Here is a 16,305-nt window from a genome sequence, read left to right on the forward strand (position 1 = left end):
TGTATCATAGTTGAAAGTTATGGCTGGCTTGCAGATGGAACTGCAGAGGAACAGATAAACAGATTTATAGCAGAACAACACAGTTTTGATGAATACACTACTGTAAGTTTTAATTCTACACTTTATAAATAGTTTTTACAATACATAGAGCAATAATGAAAAGGAGACAGAGGGTAACAGATGCTTAGCCTTTAGCTAAAAATTTATGGACTACCTAAAATGTAATTCATTTTTTTTTCCCTAAAAATTTATGGTAATACAAGAAAACATAACTTATTTTCTTCAATGTCTAATACTTACTCATGTAGCCATGTATTTAAACAGCTCTGAAGTGTAAAGTCTAATGTTTTTCTGAAGTTCATAGATGAATTTTTCACCCTCAAGAAGGAAATCATGAGTTTGCCAGAGGTGATTTATTTCCCTATGATCTGTTTGAATTGTGAGGATTTAAAGCAAGGTTTGGCTAATTGTGCAAACAACTTTGCAAAAATGCTAATGGACAAAATATTTACAGATTACAGAGAGGAAAATGAAAGGTAAGAATTTTTCTGCTTATGAATTCTCTACATGTTAAATGCATAGCAGAAACATGTAGAAGAAATGCAAATGTACCAAACTTTGTTTACTGAAGGTTCTTGGCTAACTAACGATCTAATGCAGTTTGCACAGCCTGTTGTATTTTTTCTGCTATTTTAGTCTCAAAAAAGGTGGGAGAACATATTAGTATAGACTTGGATAATTGAGGAGCTAAAAGATCAAAGCTCCAAGAATTTTATTACTGTTCTGAATTTTAAAGTGTGAATTACAGTATTATTGCACTGTCAAAATTAGACTCTCTAATTACCTGATAGATACCTCAGCAAGGCTGCTCTCAAGCCATTCCTCCCCATTTGTATTTGTGCTGGGTGTTACTCCATCGTGGGTGCAGAATCTGGCATTTCAACTCATTACCTTCCATCCCCTTAATCATAGTCAAATGTTTAATTCTGCAAAGTATCCCATCCTTAAAGGGAGTCAGCAGCACCTCATGGTTGTATGATGAGCAAACTTGCTGATGGTACATCCAACTCTTGCATCAGAATCAGTGATAAATACAGGGAACAGAGCTGGCCCAAAAGTGAAATCCTGAGGAACACTGCTGGTAACATTTGCCAGCCATTTGCTACAACACTTTGAGCTCTGCACTTCAGTTCTTCACCCAGCACTCCATGAACACACTCATCCCACACCTAGACAACTTTTCTAGAAGTATTCTGTGAAGGACAGTATCAAAAGCCTTATTAAAGCTAAGAAAAATTATATCCACCACCTCCCCTTTAGGCTCTACATGAGTGAACTTACAGGATATCAATTTAGTGAAGCAGGAGGTTAATTTGCAGATACGGATTAAGTCATGGGGAAACTCTTACTACATTTTTTAGTTAAAATGAACAATTATGGCCAAGTTTTAAAGTGATTCCACATTATCAAAGTGAGACAATATTTACTAGGAAAATGTTTGTGTGTACACTAATGATAGTTTACTGAAGTTCTCTTAGTAACAACAGGTTACTAAAGCATTTCTTTCAGAAGAGTACCCCAAAATCCAAACAAAGCAATTATTGCAAGTCAGAAACTAGTATTTCTCTTAGTCATATTCCCCTTCTAGTTTGATAAATAATGTAATTTGTGAGGGGAGAATACATAAAGAAGTAATTTGAATTTTGAATTGCATTAAAGCTAAGCTTGTAGCCAAACTAAAATCTTAAAATGTTGGTATTTTATGTAAAATAAAATTATAGGATATGCAGTGAATGTGAAGCCATTAAGGAATGCGCATTAAAAGTTCCTGAGTCAACAGAAGAAATGGTAGAAATAATAGAATACATAAAGAAAGTCAAAACTAAAGATTTTCAGGAGCTGGTGCAAAGGAGCAAGGTAAAAGACTATCCTTTAATTCTTGATCTTTTATTAGACATGCTGACGTATACAAATAGAGAATTCATTCCAGAGTGCAGATTTTTTTCTGCCTCTGTGAATAAACTCAGTGTTACTTCAGACAGAAGTGGGAAGTCCAGCTTATTCTTTGCCCTGTGCCTTTGCTTCATGTTCTCATTCCCGTGTGTTCTGCAAGTCCATGAGGAAATGCAGCTTTTAATAAATCACTCAGGTTTTGGGGGTTTTTTTGTGCCTGGTGACTTACTTCAGGACTGCTTAAAAAATCTATTTGTGAAAATGTAACAGACAGTATAAAGAACATTCTATGTATAAAAACAGCCACCAGACTTTGAACACATGAGAAACAATATACTCTTTGAGCAGAATATAGATGATGTTACATTAGGAGTAGTTTGTGTGTGTGTGTGAATATGTATCAAATTTTTTATTATGGTAATAGATCTATAAATATGTTATGTTTATATCTGCAGAAATTATATTTTGTGTATTTTTAATAACATCAGGATTTCTGCATATAGATTTACAGAACATAGGAGTCATATTTAGAGAAACAAGCTCATGATCAGGGCAGGGATTTGAAAAATGTTACATATATATTTTGAATATTAATATTCAATTGGCTGAAGGAGCTCTGAATCTGCAAAGTTCATGAAATGTAAATTTTTGTTTTATCTTTGTAGATTATACTGTCCTGCCCTATATTTTAAACAGATCTATCATACATAAAGTTTTGTGAAATCTGTCTTTGTAGGAGTGCTGTCGGCAAATGAGTTACTTGATAGATGTTTATCCATTTACTCCTGAAGACCTTGAACTAAATACAACAGCTATATTTTGGCCAAAGAAGATTAACCTCATTTTTAAAGAGCATGATATTGTAAGAGCACTTTCTTAGTTTATGGTATTTTTGGCTTGTTAGACTTCTCACTCTACTTCAGCTATTTATTTCCTCAGCGGGCTAAAAGTACGTAGACATATATCATGAACCATACTAATTTAGACATGCATAAATAATGTATTTCCAGATTTTTGTAACAAAAATGGGCTTATTGTGGCTAAATTGTAAAACTGTCACTGTTACTTAAAAGCTTCAGTAAGTCTTATTATCCTGATATGCTTTTGGTCAGTACTAGGTAAGATACAGGCAGATGAAAATTCCCTACACTGTACTTGTCTAGTACTGAAAATGTAACTGTCGGGTCCTTAATAAGACTGAGTGTCTGGACAGGAAGTAATTTAGTTAAAATGATATTTTGTTCTGTCAAAAAAAGAACAGGGGAAACAATGTTTTCCAGCAATCATTAATAGAAAATACGCAACATCTAATTTTCTCTGTGTGACTGTAGATTACTTTTCTTCCACCACCTCTATTCATCTTGCTTAGCGTGCTTTGTCTCTGTCTGTGACACAGTAAGTCAAGCCTTTTATTGTTGTCTTGCCTCTCTGTAATAATTTAGCATAGATTTAATAATTTCTACTGAGATTTTTAAAGAATTAATAATTAACATTTTTAAAAATCAGTATATTTTAAATATTACAAGTAAGCAGTTCTCCTTTAATAAGTTTTGTTTAGATACTAAGGCATATGTCCAAGGGTAGTAAATATGCCTCTGACTGAAAAGATGCCCAGCCTGGGAGGCTGCTATATCTGTAAAACACTTTGTTTGCATATTATCCCCACGCAAGCAAAGTATTCTTTTAAGCCTGCCAAAAAAAATCAGTAAAATTAATTTTCTACTTCTACACAGAGAGTCCATGGTGCTTGTTCTAATTCCTTTTAATAAAAATGGTAGTACAGAGTGAATCTCACTCCTTAGTGAGAATCCCTCAGCAGCGGGACCCTGTAGCTGGCTGTCAAGTGACTTGCATTGTGCTAGAGGTTGAGGACAAGAAAAGTTTCATATCAAGTTTTCACGAGTCTATATATTTGCATTGTATGGTTTCAGATATGAGTCTGTTTTTATTCTAGTGCAAAATGAAAAGACTGGTTCCTCCTTTGGTGGAATTCTGTTTGTCTGCTTCACAAATTTTGCATGGCAGTAGGTGTCCTTGTCTTAGGAAATCTCCTCTCTCTTGACTAATTTTTTGTTTGATACCCCAAAACAAACCCTTGAGTGTGCAGACCCAGTGATTTGAGGTGGTCTTATGTTCTAGAATTTCTGCCTTTTACAGCCACTGGTACATTGGCTTTCAACAACTGTAGGTGTCCTTTTTGGCAATAAAATACTGAATCCCAAAAATGAGAATATTTATTTTTTTCTGTAATGCTTTACATTTGTTTCCTGATTACTGAAGGAGGCCTTTGAGGCAATCCTAACTGTTATGATTATTGAGATGAGACTTCCATGCTAGCATATAGAGGTTTCACACACTGAAGTGGGACATAGAAAAAAAAAATTCAGCTGTTGCAAGGATGATAATTTATCTGTATTGTTAGTTTTCTTTCTGTTTGCAGTAAAAGTTTTGATGGTAGTATGTATGTTAATTACTGAAAGGACTTAAAATCACCTTTGTCGTGAAAAAATAAATTCTTTTGTAGCTGATCCAACAGTCTAAAGCTGAACGAGAACAAGAAGTGCAACAGAAATGTGATAACCTGCATGTTGAATTAGACAAGCTTTATAAATCTGTGACAGAATTAGAAGAATACTCAGAATTGGATCGCATGCAACAGGTTTGATTAATAGTATAAAATCAGTAGAAATGTTTTATGTGTTTAATACACAGGGATCATTGAAAAAATTGTAATTAAAAGTAATCAGTGTAACAAATGTGAATTAAAACATTTGTTATCCTTTTTGCCACAGTGAACAAGCTATGTCTCCCTCCCATTTTTGTTTATCATTGGCATTTAAAATTTTATTTAAAGGAAAGTTTGCTATAAGGCTTGAATTAGCTGATAGGTACCAATAATAAAAGTTCAGAAAGAGTGTGTGCACACATGAAAAGAATTTATTCAGTTTTCTCCTTCACCACAAATCAATTAATGCAAAACCAGCACAGGTAGCAATTTGTTTCTTTTTTCCTACAAACCTCAAAACTTAATTGTTATGCTAGTGAAGAGCAGACCACTGGCTCCAAAGCCTCATGAATTTCTAGCAGTATTTTTAAATTTTCATAGCATGTCTTGTGCTTTAATTGGAGGATATTGCATAGTAAGAAATTTTGTCTTTTTAAAAAACAAAATACTTCAAAGCACAAAAGAGAAATCCTAAGCTAATAAATCCCAGTTACCAGTATGATATGCCACATACATAAAAAATTGTGTGCCTGCCTCCTGGAAGAGTAAGTTTTAAAGCCCATACATTTTGAAAATACTCTAAAGTTCAGTAATGAGAACCAATTTTATTTTTCATAGCATTCATGTGGTTTCTTCACAGTTTTTATACTCATCAATAAGCAGGCAAATTTTTAAATCTTGTTTTCTATAATTTTAATGTGAAAGCTTATATTTTGATATCTTATTTTGATAGCTGTTCAGAGTACAATTTGGTTATTTCTCAAGACATATTATTATTTTATTTCAGTATGTGACTGACGTGAGGACTTTACAGAAAACAATGCAGGACACTGATGAAACAGTAGCTGCTCTTAATAAAGAAGAGACTCTGCTTGGATGGAAACCAAGTGAATTCCCACTCCTCAACAACTTAAAAGCTGAGATAGAACCATACCAGAAACTCTTTAATCTTATATTGAAATGGCAGCGAACAGAGAGAAGGTAATTCCGCTCAAAAGGCCATAAGAGGGAGAGTGAGAAAAATGCTTATCCTGGTCTCATTCATATCAGATGTAGAGTATGGATTTGTTTTCTTGTTAACATGTTATTAGCAAGCAAAGTAAAAGGGTAATATGACATATATATCAGACGTGCTATTTTTAATTCCTCTAGAAAAAATGTTAATTTGTTTTTATTTTTTAAATGTAATCATGGAATTGCAGAATCATCGGACTTCCTAAGCTGGAAGGAACCCATAAAGATCATGAAGTCCAAGTCCTAGCATTGCACAGTATAGCCCCAAGAATCACACCATGAATCACACACATGAGCTCAACTAGAGAGCTCATCATCTGTATGTAGCCACAACTGATTTTAACCTAACAGCTGTCCAAAATGGTGGGTTCAAATGATTGTGTTGCTGTTTGGTGGTTACATCCTACCACAAAAGTGTAGTCTGTGTATAAATTAAGGGAGATTGTTTATTATTTCATGCATTCTTCAGAAGTTATAATGTGCTATGGCTGAAAGTGTGGGGGGTTTGAAAATACAAGATCTAGTGTATTTTTAAGTGTTGTGTGTTGATCTCTGTCTAGAGTTTAACTTAAATATTTGCCCATTCATGCAGTTACTCACTTTCAGTATATGTCTGACTTGAGAGCATTACACAAATACACAGAAGAATGTGGTTGAGCCACTTTTAGCTGGGCTTTAGAATTTTGCAACGAATGACAGTAATATGGAAGAAGAGCTTTAATTTAAATTGCTATTCATGTGTTGCAAAACAAAGTGATAATTATTTGTGGGCTACATTTATTATTCTGTGTTGTAACCTTATGGTTTTTCTCAGATGGATGGATGGGACCTTTTTGGAACTAGATGGGGAAAGCATGGAGGCTGAGATTGATGAATTTTATAGAGAGATGTACAAACTGTTAAGACTCTTCCAACAAAAGCAGAAGAAAGCAGCAATGGAGAAGAAAAAGCCAGTGCGGCACAAAGCTGTGACGGGTAATCCAACTCTTACAATGTGTTCTTCAGTTCTGGATCAGATTAAAGAATTTAAGGTAAGAAAATGTGAGGGATATTAATACCTGATACTGAGAGACAAATGCTAAATTCAGGGCTCAGTAAATGTAGATGATGCAGAGTAAGAGATAGAGTGAGACTGTTTTGAATCCCCATTTCTAGATTGTACTGTCCCATTCATTTTAATAAAATTGGATTTTAAAATTTTTTTATAATTTCTGGAATTGTAATGAGTGCACACATACAGGAGAAAAGTAATTTTTGGATGCAGAAAAACACTTAAGGATGTAGTTGGGAATTTTGAAATGGGACTCTCTTAACAGAAGCAAAATGTAGCATCTCTGAAAAATTATGCTGAAGAGTTTTTTTATATTTCTTCTTCAGTAGTTGATATATTTATTTAGAAATTGAATGGAAAACTGAGTGCAGCCATCTGCACTTTTTGGAAAAGATTTTCATGTCTTCAGCTACTGTAGAAGAATTTGAAATGCACATGAAAAATTGTTAAAAAATTAAGAAATCATGTATATGACAATATTTACCATATAGATTTCTTTTCTGAATTAGGAGAATATTCCCACTGTGGTTGTCTTTTGTAACCCTGGCATGAGAGAACGTCACTGGCAGCAAATGTCAGATATAGTAGGATATGATGTAACACCAGATGCTGGAACTACCTTGAGAAAAGTTTTAAAGCAGAATCTGTCCTCTTACTTGGAACAGTTTACAACAATAAGTGTGTGTGCAAGCAAGGTAAGCACAGAGATTTGATAGAGACGAATATGACATCAGGTCTCTTAGTGAATACTTTTATGATTTATTTTTTATTTATTTGTCTCTGCCATTATGCAACAGAAAAGATTTGGCCCATTATATGTTAATAATGAGTGTAAGCATTTGTATCTCATGTGACATCATCCATATTCCCCAAGTGTGTTGCTTTCTGTGTGCAAGAAAAGGATATACTGAGGAAAAATAATAGCAAGTAGTTAATTTGTGCTGCTAGAGCAAAATAATTTATTCAGCTAGATATGCTTATATATTGAATTAGAGAGTTGGGAAAAAACAATTCAGTGATGAGACCAAGATATTTTCTTTTAAAATAGGAATTTTCCTTGGAGAAAGCAATGCATACTATGATGGAAACCTGGGATTCAATTTCCTTCATCACAAATGTGTATCGTGAGACTGGTATTCATATTCTGTCTTCAGTGGATGAAATTCAGGCTCTTCTTGATGATCAGATTATGAAAACTCAGACAATGAGAGGATCACCCTTCATTAAACCGTTTGAAAATGAAATAAGGGTACAATGAGTACTTTTTCTGCCATTTTTATTTGTAGGATAACTGTAGTGCAATAGTATACTGATTGTATTACAACTTTATTGTTTTAGTTGTTAGTGAAATGCTTTCATTGATTTTTCAGCAAGAATCTTTTGAGTTTGTATGAGTCATACTTATTTCTGTTTTGGAATTCTCTTCCATTCAGATTCAAGTGTAACCAAAGAGAACATGATTATTTTTTCCTCTTATTTTGCAAAATCACTATTTTCATTAGCCTTGCTTCTTAATAACTGGAAATAATGTTTCTATTATTGCTAATAAGAACATTTATTTATTTATTGAGTTTTGGACTCAAATTTTGAACTGCAGTGTTTTCCCCAGGGCAAAGGAAGTTCTTGATGGCTGGGAGAGTGTTTTGCTCAGGCCTCAGAGCAATTGGCAGTGCTTTTGAATTTCAGGGCTAGAGTAGTCCTTGTGGTGCTAATGTCATGGCTATTGACAGGAGAGAAGCTGGTGGAATTGCTTTGCAGTTACCCTCCCTAGTTCATTATTGGTTTATGTGGGAAATATTCAGGCTCAAGCAGGTTCAGTGAACGTATTTACACTTCACAGGCAGCCTGCTCCACTGGTATCCTAAAGCTATTGCCTTAGGAACAGGATGCTGGACTTGCTGAATCTCTCCTATGAGCTGAGGTGGCTTTTCTGGTATTGTGTTCCTACTGCCATTCAGCTAAAAGAGCCCTTGCTGTGGGGAGATGAAATAGAATTTATCACTGGTAGCCTCCTGGTTATTGCTTAACAATTAAGTTGTTGAAAGTTCATAATACTTTGATAAATAATAAATGCATTTTGGAAAATTAATTTGCAAGTAAGTAAAAATTTCTGAGCTTCTTTGGCCATCTGTATGTAGAAGAACTTATATGCCTAAATATTTTTATTTCATTTTGTTTATTGGTAGACATTTTTTTTTTCTCTTTGGGAGCTGGAATACCACAATGTCTACCTTTCCTGAATTTGTTGTCTCTAACTTTTTTTGCTTGGAAATGTCAAGTAAACATTCTTTAAACATTTATTAAGGAATGGGAAAGCCGCTTGATTCAAATTCAGGAGAATATTGATGACTGGCTGAAAGTGCAGGCGCAGTGGCTGTACTTGGAACCCATCTTTTCTTCTGAGGATATTATGCAACAGATGCCAGAAGAGGGACGGCAGTTTCAGACTGTGGATAGACTGTGGAGAGAGATTATGCAGTTTTGTGCTGAAGACCCAAAGGTAAGGGAAATATCCTTTACTGACAGGAAGCAGTAGCTTCTCTTGCCTTTTTTTTTGGGGGGTGCAGGGACAGGATGCTTTGTTTTCAGAATCTATACAGTGAACTACGATTTCAGTTCCCTAGGCTTTCTAGAAACAAAGTTACATTGTTCCTTATTTGATTAATTTCTACTGTTTGAAATACTTCATTTATAACTGACAGTTTGGACATATCTTTTATTGCAGGTTCTTGCTGCTACTTCCTTGCCAGGATTAACAGAGAAGCTTCAGACCTGTAATGAACTTCTTGACAAGATCATGAAAGGGCTTAATGCTTACCTTGAAAAAAAACGTCTCTTCTTTCCCCGGTATGATGATCTTTGGTTATTTAAAACCCACAGATTCTGAATGGGGATTTTTTGTTGTGAATAAGATCAGTGTTAAAAATAGCTTGATCATGCAGTTGTATTTTTTTTTCCTAATTTTTTAGCTTCTTTTTCTTATCTAATGATGAAATGTTGGAGATACTATCAGAGACTAAGGATCCTCTTAGAGTTCAGCCTCACTTGAAGAAGTGTTTTGAAGGCATTGCTAAGCTGGACTTCCTTCGCAATTTGGATATTAAAGGAATGTGTAGTTCTGAAGGCGAGCGTGTGCAACTGGTTTCAAACATTTCTACTTCTGAAGCTCGAGGTGCAGTGGAGAAATGGTTAATTCAAGTAGAAGATATTATGCTGAAGACTGTACGAGATGTGATAGCCAGATCAAGAATGGTATGAATTTTGTGATAATTTAAGAACTGTAGCACCTATCTTTGTTCTGTGGCTGTTTCTTGGCTTTCCAAAATTCTTCCTCAACACAGGAATTGATGAAGTTATGTGGCCAGGACCAAGTTAACATGACATGTATTTAATAGGCCAGTGATACATGTTAGAGTTTAGTTTGAATAAGACACAAGTAGTTTTCCTGTAACACTGGATATAAATTCTTCTAAAAGTTTCACAGCAGTACAATTTTACAGGATATATAATCCGATGTAATAGTTCAGGTTTCTTATGAATTAGAAATAGAACACATGTAATATGCTTGCTTCCTCCTAAAAGAAAATCATTAGACAGAAAATATTTATTTATATGAATTAACAAGTTGTGAATATTTCTGTAATATGGAAAGATAATTCTAAGAATATTTAAAATTATTGGGTAAAAATTGTGAACCTAAGGGGAAAGAGCATTTAAAGCTCCATTTGGACCTTGCAAATAGGAAAATAGTATTCTTCAGCAGGGAATATTAATAGGATTACATTATAAGCTTCTGAATTGCATTGTGATATATATTCCCAGACACTGTGTTTGTAGGATGTATGTAACTCTTTCAGGCTTATCTAGAGACTGAGAGAAAGCGCTGGGTTCTGGAGTGGCCTGGCCAAGTAGTGTTGTGTGTGTCTCAAATGTACTGGACAAGTGAGGTACATGAAGTTCTTCACAAAGGACCCCAGGTACTGTGTAGTGCATAATTTAAAAAAAATCTTTCTTAGCGTTTCATTTCAGCTGATGTATATTGCTTAATCAAACAGTTTTTTACAATTAAAATAAAATTTGAAAAATTATGAGCATATGTGTTTGACATACATGAATTTATGTACAGTGATTTATACCTTTAATTCAATTACTTTAATATTCTTATATAGAGCAATCATAGTTTAAAATGTAGCTTTGCAACATAAATGCATAACTGTGGATAAGAGAGAAGCTGATGCAAAACCATGACAATATAAAACAGTAGCTTAATAAGTAACCTCTGTTAAGATATCTAGTCAACATGAAAAAGTCTGGAACACTTGAAACTGAGATATAACCAGTTTCAAACTTACCTTTTGTCTTCTAGGGCTTAAAGGATTATTATGATACACTTCAACTTCAACTTAATGATATTGTAGAGCTGGTGAGAGGAAAACTGTCAAAGCAAACAAGAATTACACTGGGTGCCTTGGTTACTCTTGATGTCCATGCTAGAGATGTCATCAAGGAAATGATTGGAAGCGGTATTTGAAGGCATTTTTCTTAACACATAATTAATGAAAAATCGTTAACCAATCAGATTTTACTGCCTAAAACAGTACAGTACTAAGATGAGTTTGAGAGCATTTGGCTACAAGCATTAACATTAATAATTTCAAAACTGTTTTAAATTTAACCGTAATAGAAAATCCAGCTATCTACAACATCTTTTATGATCACTGTCAACTCTGTTTGTCAGGTGTACAGAGTGAAACAGATTTTCAGTGGCTTGCACAGCTGCGCTACTATTGGCAGAATGAGAACGTTCGTGTGTGCATCATTAACTGCAATGTGAAATATGCCTACGAATACCTTGGAAACTCCCCACGCCTGGTGATCACTCCTCTCACAGACAGGTGTTACCGCACCCTGGTATGAGCTTCCTCCTGGGATACTGCAAATTGTATTTACTGTGCTCTAGTATTGCTTATACTGTTCACTGCAGCCGTCCTTTTAGGGCTTAGGGTTATTGTCAGACTCTGCTATTTCTGCTAGAATGAGGTTTGTAATTTTTACAGAATATTAAACATGAAAATCGCTCATAACAACAAATCTGGATAGCCCACCAACCTGCCTGAAACATTAGTGTGTTCTTCTGTTGTGGTTGTGCTTTTTTAAAACACACAGGAAAAAATGACAATGTTTGATTACTGTAAAGATTATGAGAATGCAAAGTGCTTTTCTGATGTTCTGTGGCTGCTAAATTAAATGGAGAAGGATTCACTTATGGTCACACTGTTCCTAAGACTAGTACAAGTTTGGCAACTTTTTAGTATTCCTGCTCTTGGCAGAGGTGTTTATTATTGTACTGGCTTATCCTCAGCTAACCTGACAATTGAAAGTTACCAAAGTCATCTCAGATACAGCTTTTCTCATTATCGGTTACTGCAGTCTCTTTGCTGGAGTATGATTTCAAGTTTTACTAGGCATCCATGGTGTTGCCGTAGCTGATGCTTGGTATCTATTTGTCAAAAATCAAGGTACATTGGTGTAAGGGTATGATGCTGTTGTTAGTCTGTTTTGGTTTTAGGCTCACAAGCCTTCAATCAGAGCACAGCAGAGGGAAGCATGGCATTCTGGCAAATAGAAGTCTTGTCCTTTGCCCACCAAGGTCTTAATAAAGTATTCCCAGAACTTGTCAGTCAATACAGATGTGGCCCTGTAGCTGTGGATTGTACTACTTGTTTAAAGTCTGCAACTTTTTTGTTTTCTGTCAGATTTCCTCCTACTTCAATGGAATATAGGAGAGAGTATGGAATGGTCAATGGAAGCACATATACATCAAAGGGGGATGGTGTGGGAAAGAAAAAGAAAAGAGGAAAAGAATATATTAAAGAACAGATGGAGAGAAAAGAGTAGCAACAAACAACTGCAACAAATTTAACTTGGAAGGTGTATCTAAACAAGAGCTGAAAGATTGGATATAATAAAGTTTGAGTAACCAATCATAGTCATGATGATAATAAAACTAAACCCACTGTTAGGGTCAAAATTAAATTCTCTTGCCTATTTTTCCCAGCTGTAAGTACATTTCAGTTTTTTTTCAATTAGGAAAACTATACTTTTTATGTTAGATAAAATAAGTGTATGAAACTATCAAGCGCAATTTAATTTTACCATTTTCATTCCAAAGAATTTCATACAAATGAAGTACAAATAATTTCCATAAACTATTTCTGTGCTTTAGATTGGAGCCTTTTATTTAAACCTTGGTGGTGCCCCAGAGGGTCCAGCAGGAACAGGTAAAACGGAGACCACCAAAGATTTGGCTAAAGCTCTCGCTGTTCAGTGTGTTGTCTTTAACTGCTCCGATGGCCTTGATTACCTGGCAATGGGAAAGGTAAAGAGAAAATAAATATATGTTGTATTTTATTTTTAGCATGAAAATGTTAAGGTCCCCGTTTTGCAGATACAAATAAATGTGACACCTGTGGTCTGCTGCCCTTGGATGCTATATGCTGTTCTCTCCATGTTTAATTTTCTGTGCTTTAGGAAAACCTATTGGGTTGCTAATTAAAACATGAAACAAACAAGAGTTTGTGGAATTGGTATCTTCCGATTTAGCTTGCTTTAGAGTCAAAAACTTTGTTCTTCAGTACATTACTGATCTATGATCTAAACAGGTTTAAGCATTATTATTGTAATTGTATTTTTTAAATCTAATTAAACGTCTAACATCATATTCTTAGTTTCTTTTGAATCTTTTCTGTTAGCAATATTATTGGTTTCTTTCTTAATTTGCAGTTTTTCAAAGGTTTGGCTTCATCAGGTGCCTGGGCATGTTTTGATGAATTCAATCGCATTGAACTGGAAGTGCTGTCTGTAGTGGCACAGCAGATCCTTTGCATCCAAAGAGCCATACAAATGAAGCTAGAAACATTTAATTTTGAAGGAACTGAGCTGAAGCTTAACCCCAACTGTTTTATAGCAATTACTATGAATCCAGGTTATGCAGGACGTTCGGAACTTCCAGATAATCTGAAGGTAAAATAATACGATAGATCCATGTGTGACCTTTGTGATGATTGTTTTGTCCAGGTGAGCTGTTTCCATGAGGAGGCTTTGCTAACTGAAAGCAGTGATAGTGCAGCATGAGGAGCACACCAACTGCAGATTGCTGAAAGAAAGAAAGTGCATTCTCTCACCTGCCATGGACCACATTTTCCTTCCTTTCTGCTAGATATACCTGTTCAAGGAGGAAATTGCATTCTTGAGACAGTGCTGAGAGAAAAGAGCTGGGGGGCACAGTGTCTTTTCTCAATGTACTGCATTATATGTTAAAATAGATATTGGTGGTAGCTCAGTTAGGTTAACTTCCTAGGGAGTCTTAAGCTGCAAATATTGATAATACTGTTTTATGATGGGATGAATACTGTAAAAATTCTGAATTGCTTTCCATTCCTAAATTAATTATTTGAAGGTATTTCTTTGGGTATGTATTACAGGTTCTTTTCCGAACGGTAGCCATGATGGTTCCAAACTATGCTCTGATAGCAGAAATTTCCCTCTATTCATATGGATTTTTGAATGCTAAGTCACTCTCAGTAAAGATAGTCATGACCTACAGGCTTTGTTCAGAGCAGCTTTCCTCTCAGTATCACTACGACTATGGCATGCGGGCAGTCAAAGCTGTGCTGGTCGCTGCAGGGAATCTAAAGTTAAAATTTCCCACGGAAGATGAAGATATATTGGTGAGTTCCTGTGGGAATAATTGTTAAAGGAATTTCATATATACATGCAGTTCTGAGTCCTGAAGGCAGTTCCAGCATATCTTGTCTCATCACTGATCCATGTTTTATAGTTTGTGAAATTAAGATAATAAAATGCATGCTGCATTTTCCCAGGCTGTTCTGATGATTGTATGGTTGGGCTTCTTATCAAAGGCCCCATTTAATGAATTCATCTTTGTTACATACTAGGTTATTTTAATTGTTGAATACCTTATGCTCTGTCTCTTAGTAAGAACAGCAAAATACATATTTGTTTCTTCTAGCTTCTTAGATCAATTAAAGATGTGAATGAGCCCAAATTTTTGTCGCATGATATACCTCTGTTCATGGGTATAACCAGTGATTTATTTCCTGGAATCAAGCTTCCTGAGGCAGACTACAATGTAAGTACTCTTCTAATTTTTCCTTGGTGATGATCATGGTTGATTGTTCTGTGGTGATTTGCTTTGTAATCAGGTGCACTTCATGCAGTGAGCAAAATTGCTGAATTTTTGCAGTGAAACTTTGTAGCAAAGGGAATTCTTTTATCTGTGCTGAATATAATCCACATCTGAGTTCCCTGACATTCAGAAGGGTTGTGAATTACAGTTTGGGAACTGATCTGCACATTTACCAAGTTTTAGGCTTTCTGATTTCTTTCGTAATTGTTGGACATAAGTAAGTGAGATAAAGGTTTGTGCTTGTATTTTAGTTTTAGCAACACTTGAAACAATCTTTGTAGGAGAATGGTTGGCAAGGATGAGTATGTTGGAAAAACCAAATTTGGTTAACTCTTAAGTTTTCAGTAAATACTACCATCTTGAAGAAAGTGTATGATTCTGAAGCATACTGCTGGTTTCCTGGGGGTGATATGCCTTCTCCTCAAGAAAAAAATTCTAGTTAAATCCTGTTCTAGCACATGAAGTACAGAAGTGGGAATTTTTTCCTCCAGGAAGTTTGCTATATTCTGACTAATACTATTTCAGTTATTAATTAAATTGAAACCCTTTCTGATGAGCATAAACTCTTCTATTGTCATGCAGGACTGTAATTTAAATTGTAGCAGGAATAATATTATGATTTGTTTGGATTTTAGGATTTTCTAGAATGTGCCAATGAATGTTGCACTCAACATAATGTCCAACCTGTACAAACTTTTATGCAGAAAATGATACAGACATATGAAATGATGATTGTTAGACATGGGTAAGGTTCTCATCACTGCACTATCTTTTGTAATTCTGACTTACACTGTAGCAGTTATTTATATGAAGTTATAGAAGGTTTTGAGGGTGGCATAATATTCCTCTTTGTTCCAATCAGCTTTGGAACAGCTGATTCCTGATACTGCTTTTGCACGTCCCAAAATTCTTGTGGATGTATGTCTGAGGAATCGTACTCTTCCTGATATCAGAAGCACTTGCACATGCATAATGATTTTAGGTGCTGATACCAATATGATGAAAACTTAGGCCTGTAGAAGCTTATTTGTATTAAAATATTAGTTGTCAGATCTGTGCCATTTTATTCCTAACTTTTATTACAGAATATCAGCTGGAGGAAATATATACAATGACATGAGCTGTATAATGGTTAATATTCATCTCATTAATTAATCTTCTTGTAAGATTGTGCAATCATATTTGCATGTGCAAATAAACCAAGTTTGTGGAAAATATGTTTTTTGTATTCAAAGAAAATTTTCTTGCTTCACTTTTTGAAAATTAGTTGAAAATTAGCTTTAAGCTTATGTTTGATACTGTTTGCCTTCATGTGGTCTGTGAAAGTCTAAATTGTAAGACAAATGTATTAAT

General features: G+C 34.9%; 1 protein-coding gene across 4 annotated transcripts in view; it reads left to right on the forward strand.

Moving 5' to 3' along the window:
• DNAH12 (dynein axonemal heavy chain 12) overlaps nucleotides 1-16,305 on the forward strand; it is a 59,592-nt gene that overhangs the window by 8,133 nt on the left and 35,154 nt on the right. For 3 of the 4 annotated variants that reach the window (XR_012058057.1, XM_030283356.4, XM_012572221.5), the window contains exons 11-30: nucleotides 11-102; nucleotides 358-536; nucleotides 1,782-1,917; nucleotides 2,690-2,815; nucleotides 4,478-4,612; nucleotides 5,466-5,659; nucleotides 6,507-6,723; nucleotides 7,253-7,438; nucleotides 7,792-7,992; nucleotides 9,049-9,243; nucleotides 9,469-9,590; nucleotides 9,713-9,995; nucleotides 10,601-10,720; nucleotides 11,110-11,266; nucleotides 11,482-11,654; nucleotides 12,970-13,122; nucleotides 13,527-13,766; nucleotides 14,228-14,473; nucleotides 14,776-14,895; nucleotides 15,588-15,697. Coding sequence is in view for 3 of the 4 variants with exons in the window: in XM_030283356.4 (XP_030139216.4) it covers nucleotides 11-102; nucleotides 358-536; nucleotides 1,782-1,917; nucleotides 2,690-2,815; nucleotides 4,478-4,612; nucleotides 5,466-5,659; nucleotides 6,507-6,723; nucleotides 7,253-7,438; nucleotides 7,792-7,992; nucleotides 9,049-9,243; nucleotides 9,469-9,590; nucleotides 9,713-9,995; nucleotides 10,601-10,720; nucleotides 11,110-11,266; nucleotides 11,482-11,654; nucleotides 12,970-13,122; nucleotides 13,527-13,766; nucleotides 14,228-14,473; nucleotides 14,776-14,895; nucleotides 15,588-15,697 (3,385 nt within the window). In the remaining variant the exon portion in view is untranslated. The remainder of the gene's footprint in view (nucleotides 1-10; nucleotides 103-357; nucleotides 537-1,781; nucleotides 1,918-2,689; nucleotides 2,816-4,477; nucleotides 4,613-5,465; nucleotides 5,660-6,506; nucleotides 6,724-7,252; nucleotides 7,439-7,791; nucleotides 7,993-9,048; nucleotides 9,244-9,468; nucleotides 9,591-9,712; nucleotides 9,996-10,600; nucleotides 10,721-11,109; nucleotides 11,267-11,481; nucleotides 11,655-12,969; nucleotides 13,123-13,526; nucleotides 13,767-14,227; nucleotides 14,474-14,775; nucleotides 14,896-15,587; nucleotides 15,698-16,305) is intronic. The other variant, XM_072935036.1, reaches the window with a different exon arrangement.

The sequence above is a fragment of the Taeniopygia guttata genome, chromosome 12, assembly GCF_048771995.1.
Source record: "Taeniopygia guttata chromosome 12, bTaeGut7.mat, whole genome shotgun sequence".
In the NCBI taxonomy this organism is placed as follows: domain Eukaryota; kingdom Metazoa; phylum Chordata; class Aves; order Passeriformes; family Estrildidae; genus Taeniopygia; species Taeniopygia guttata.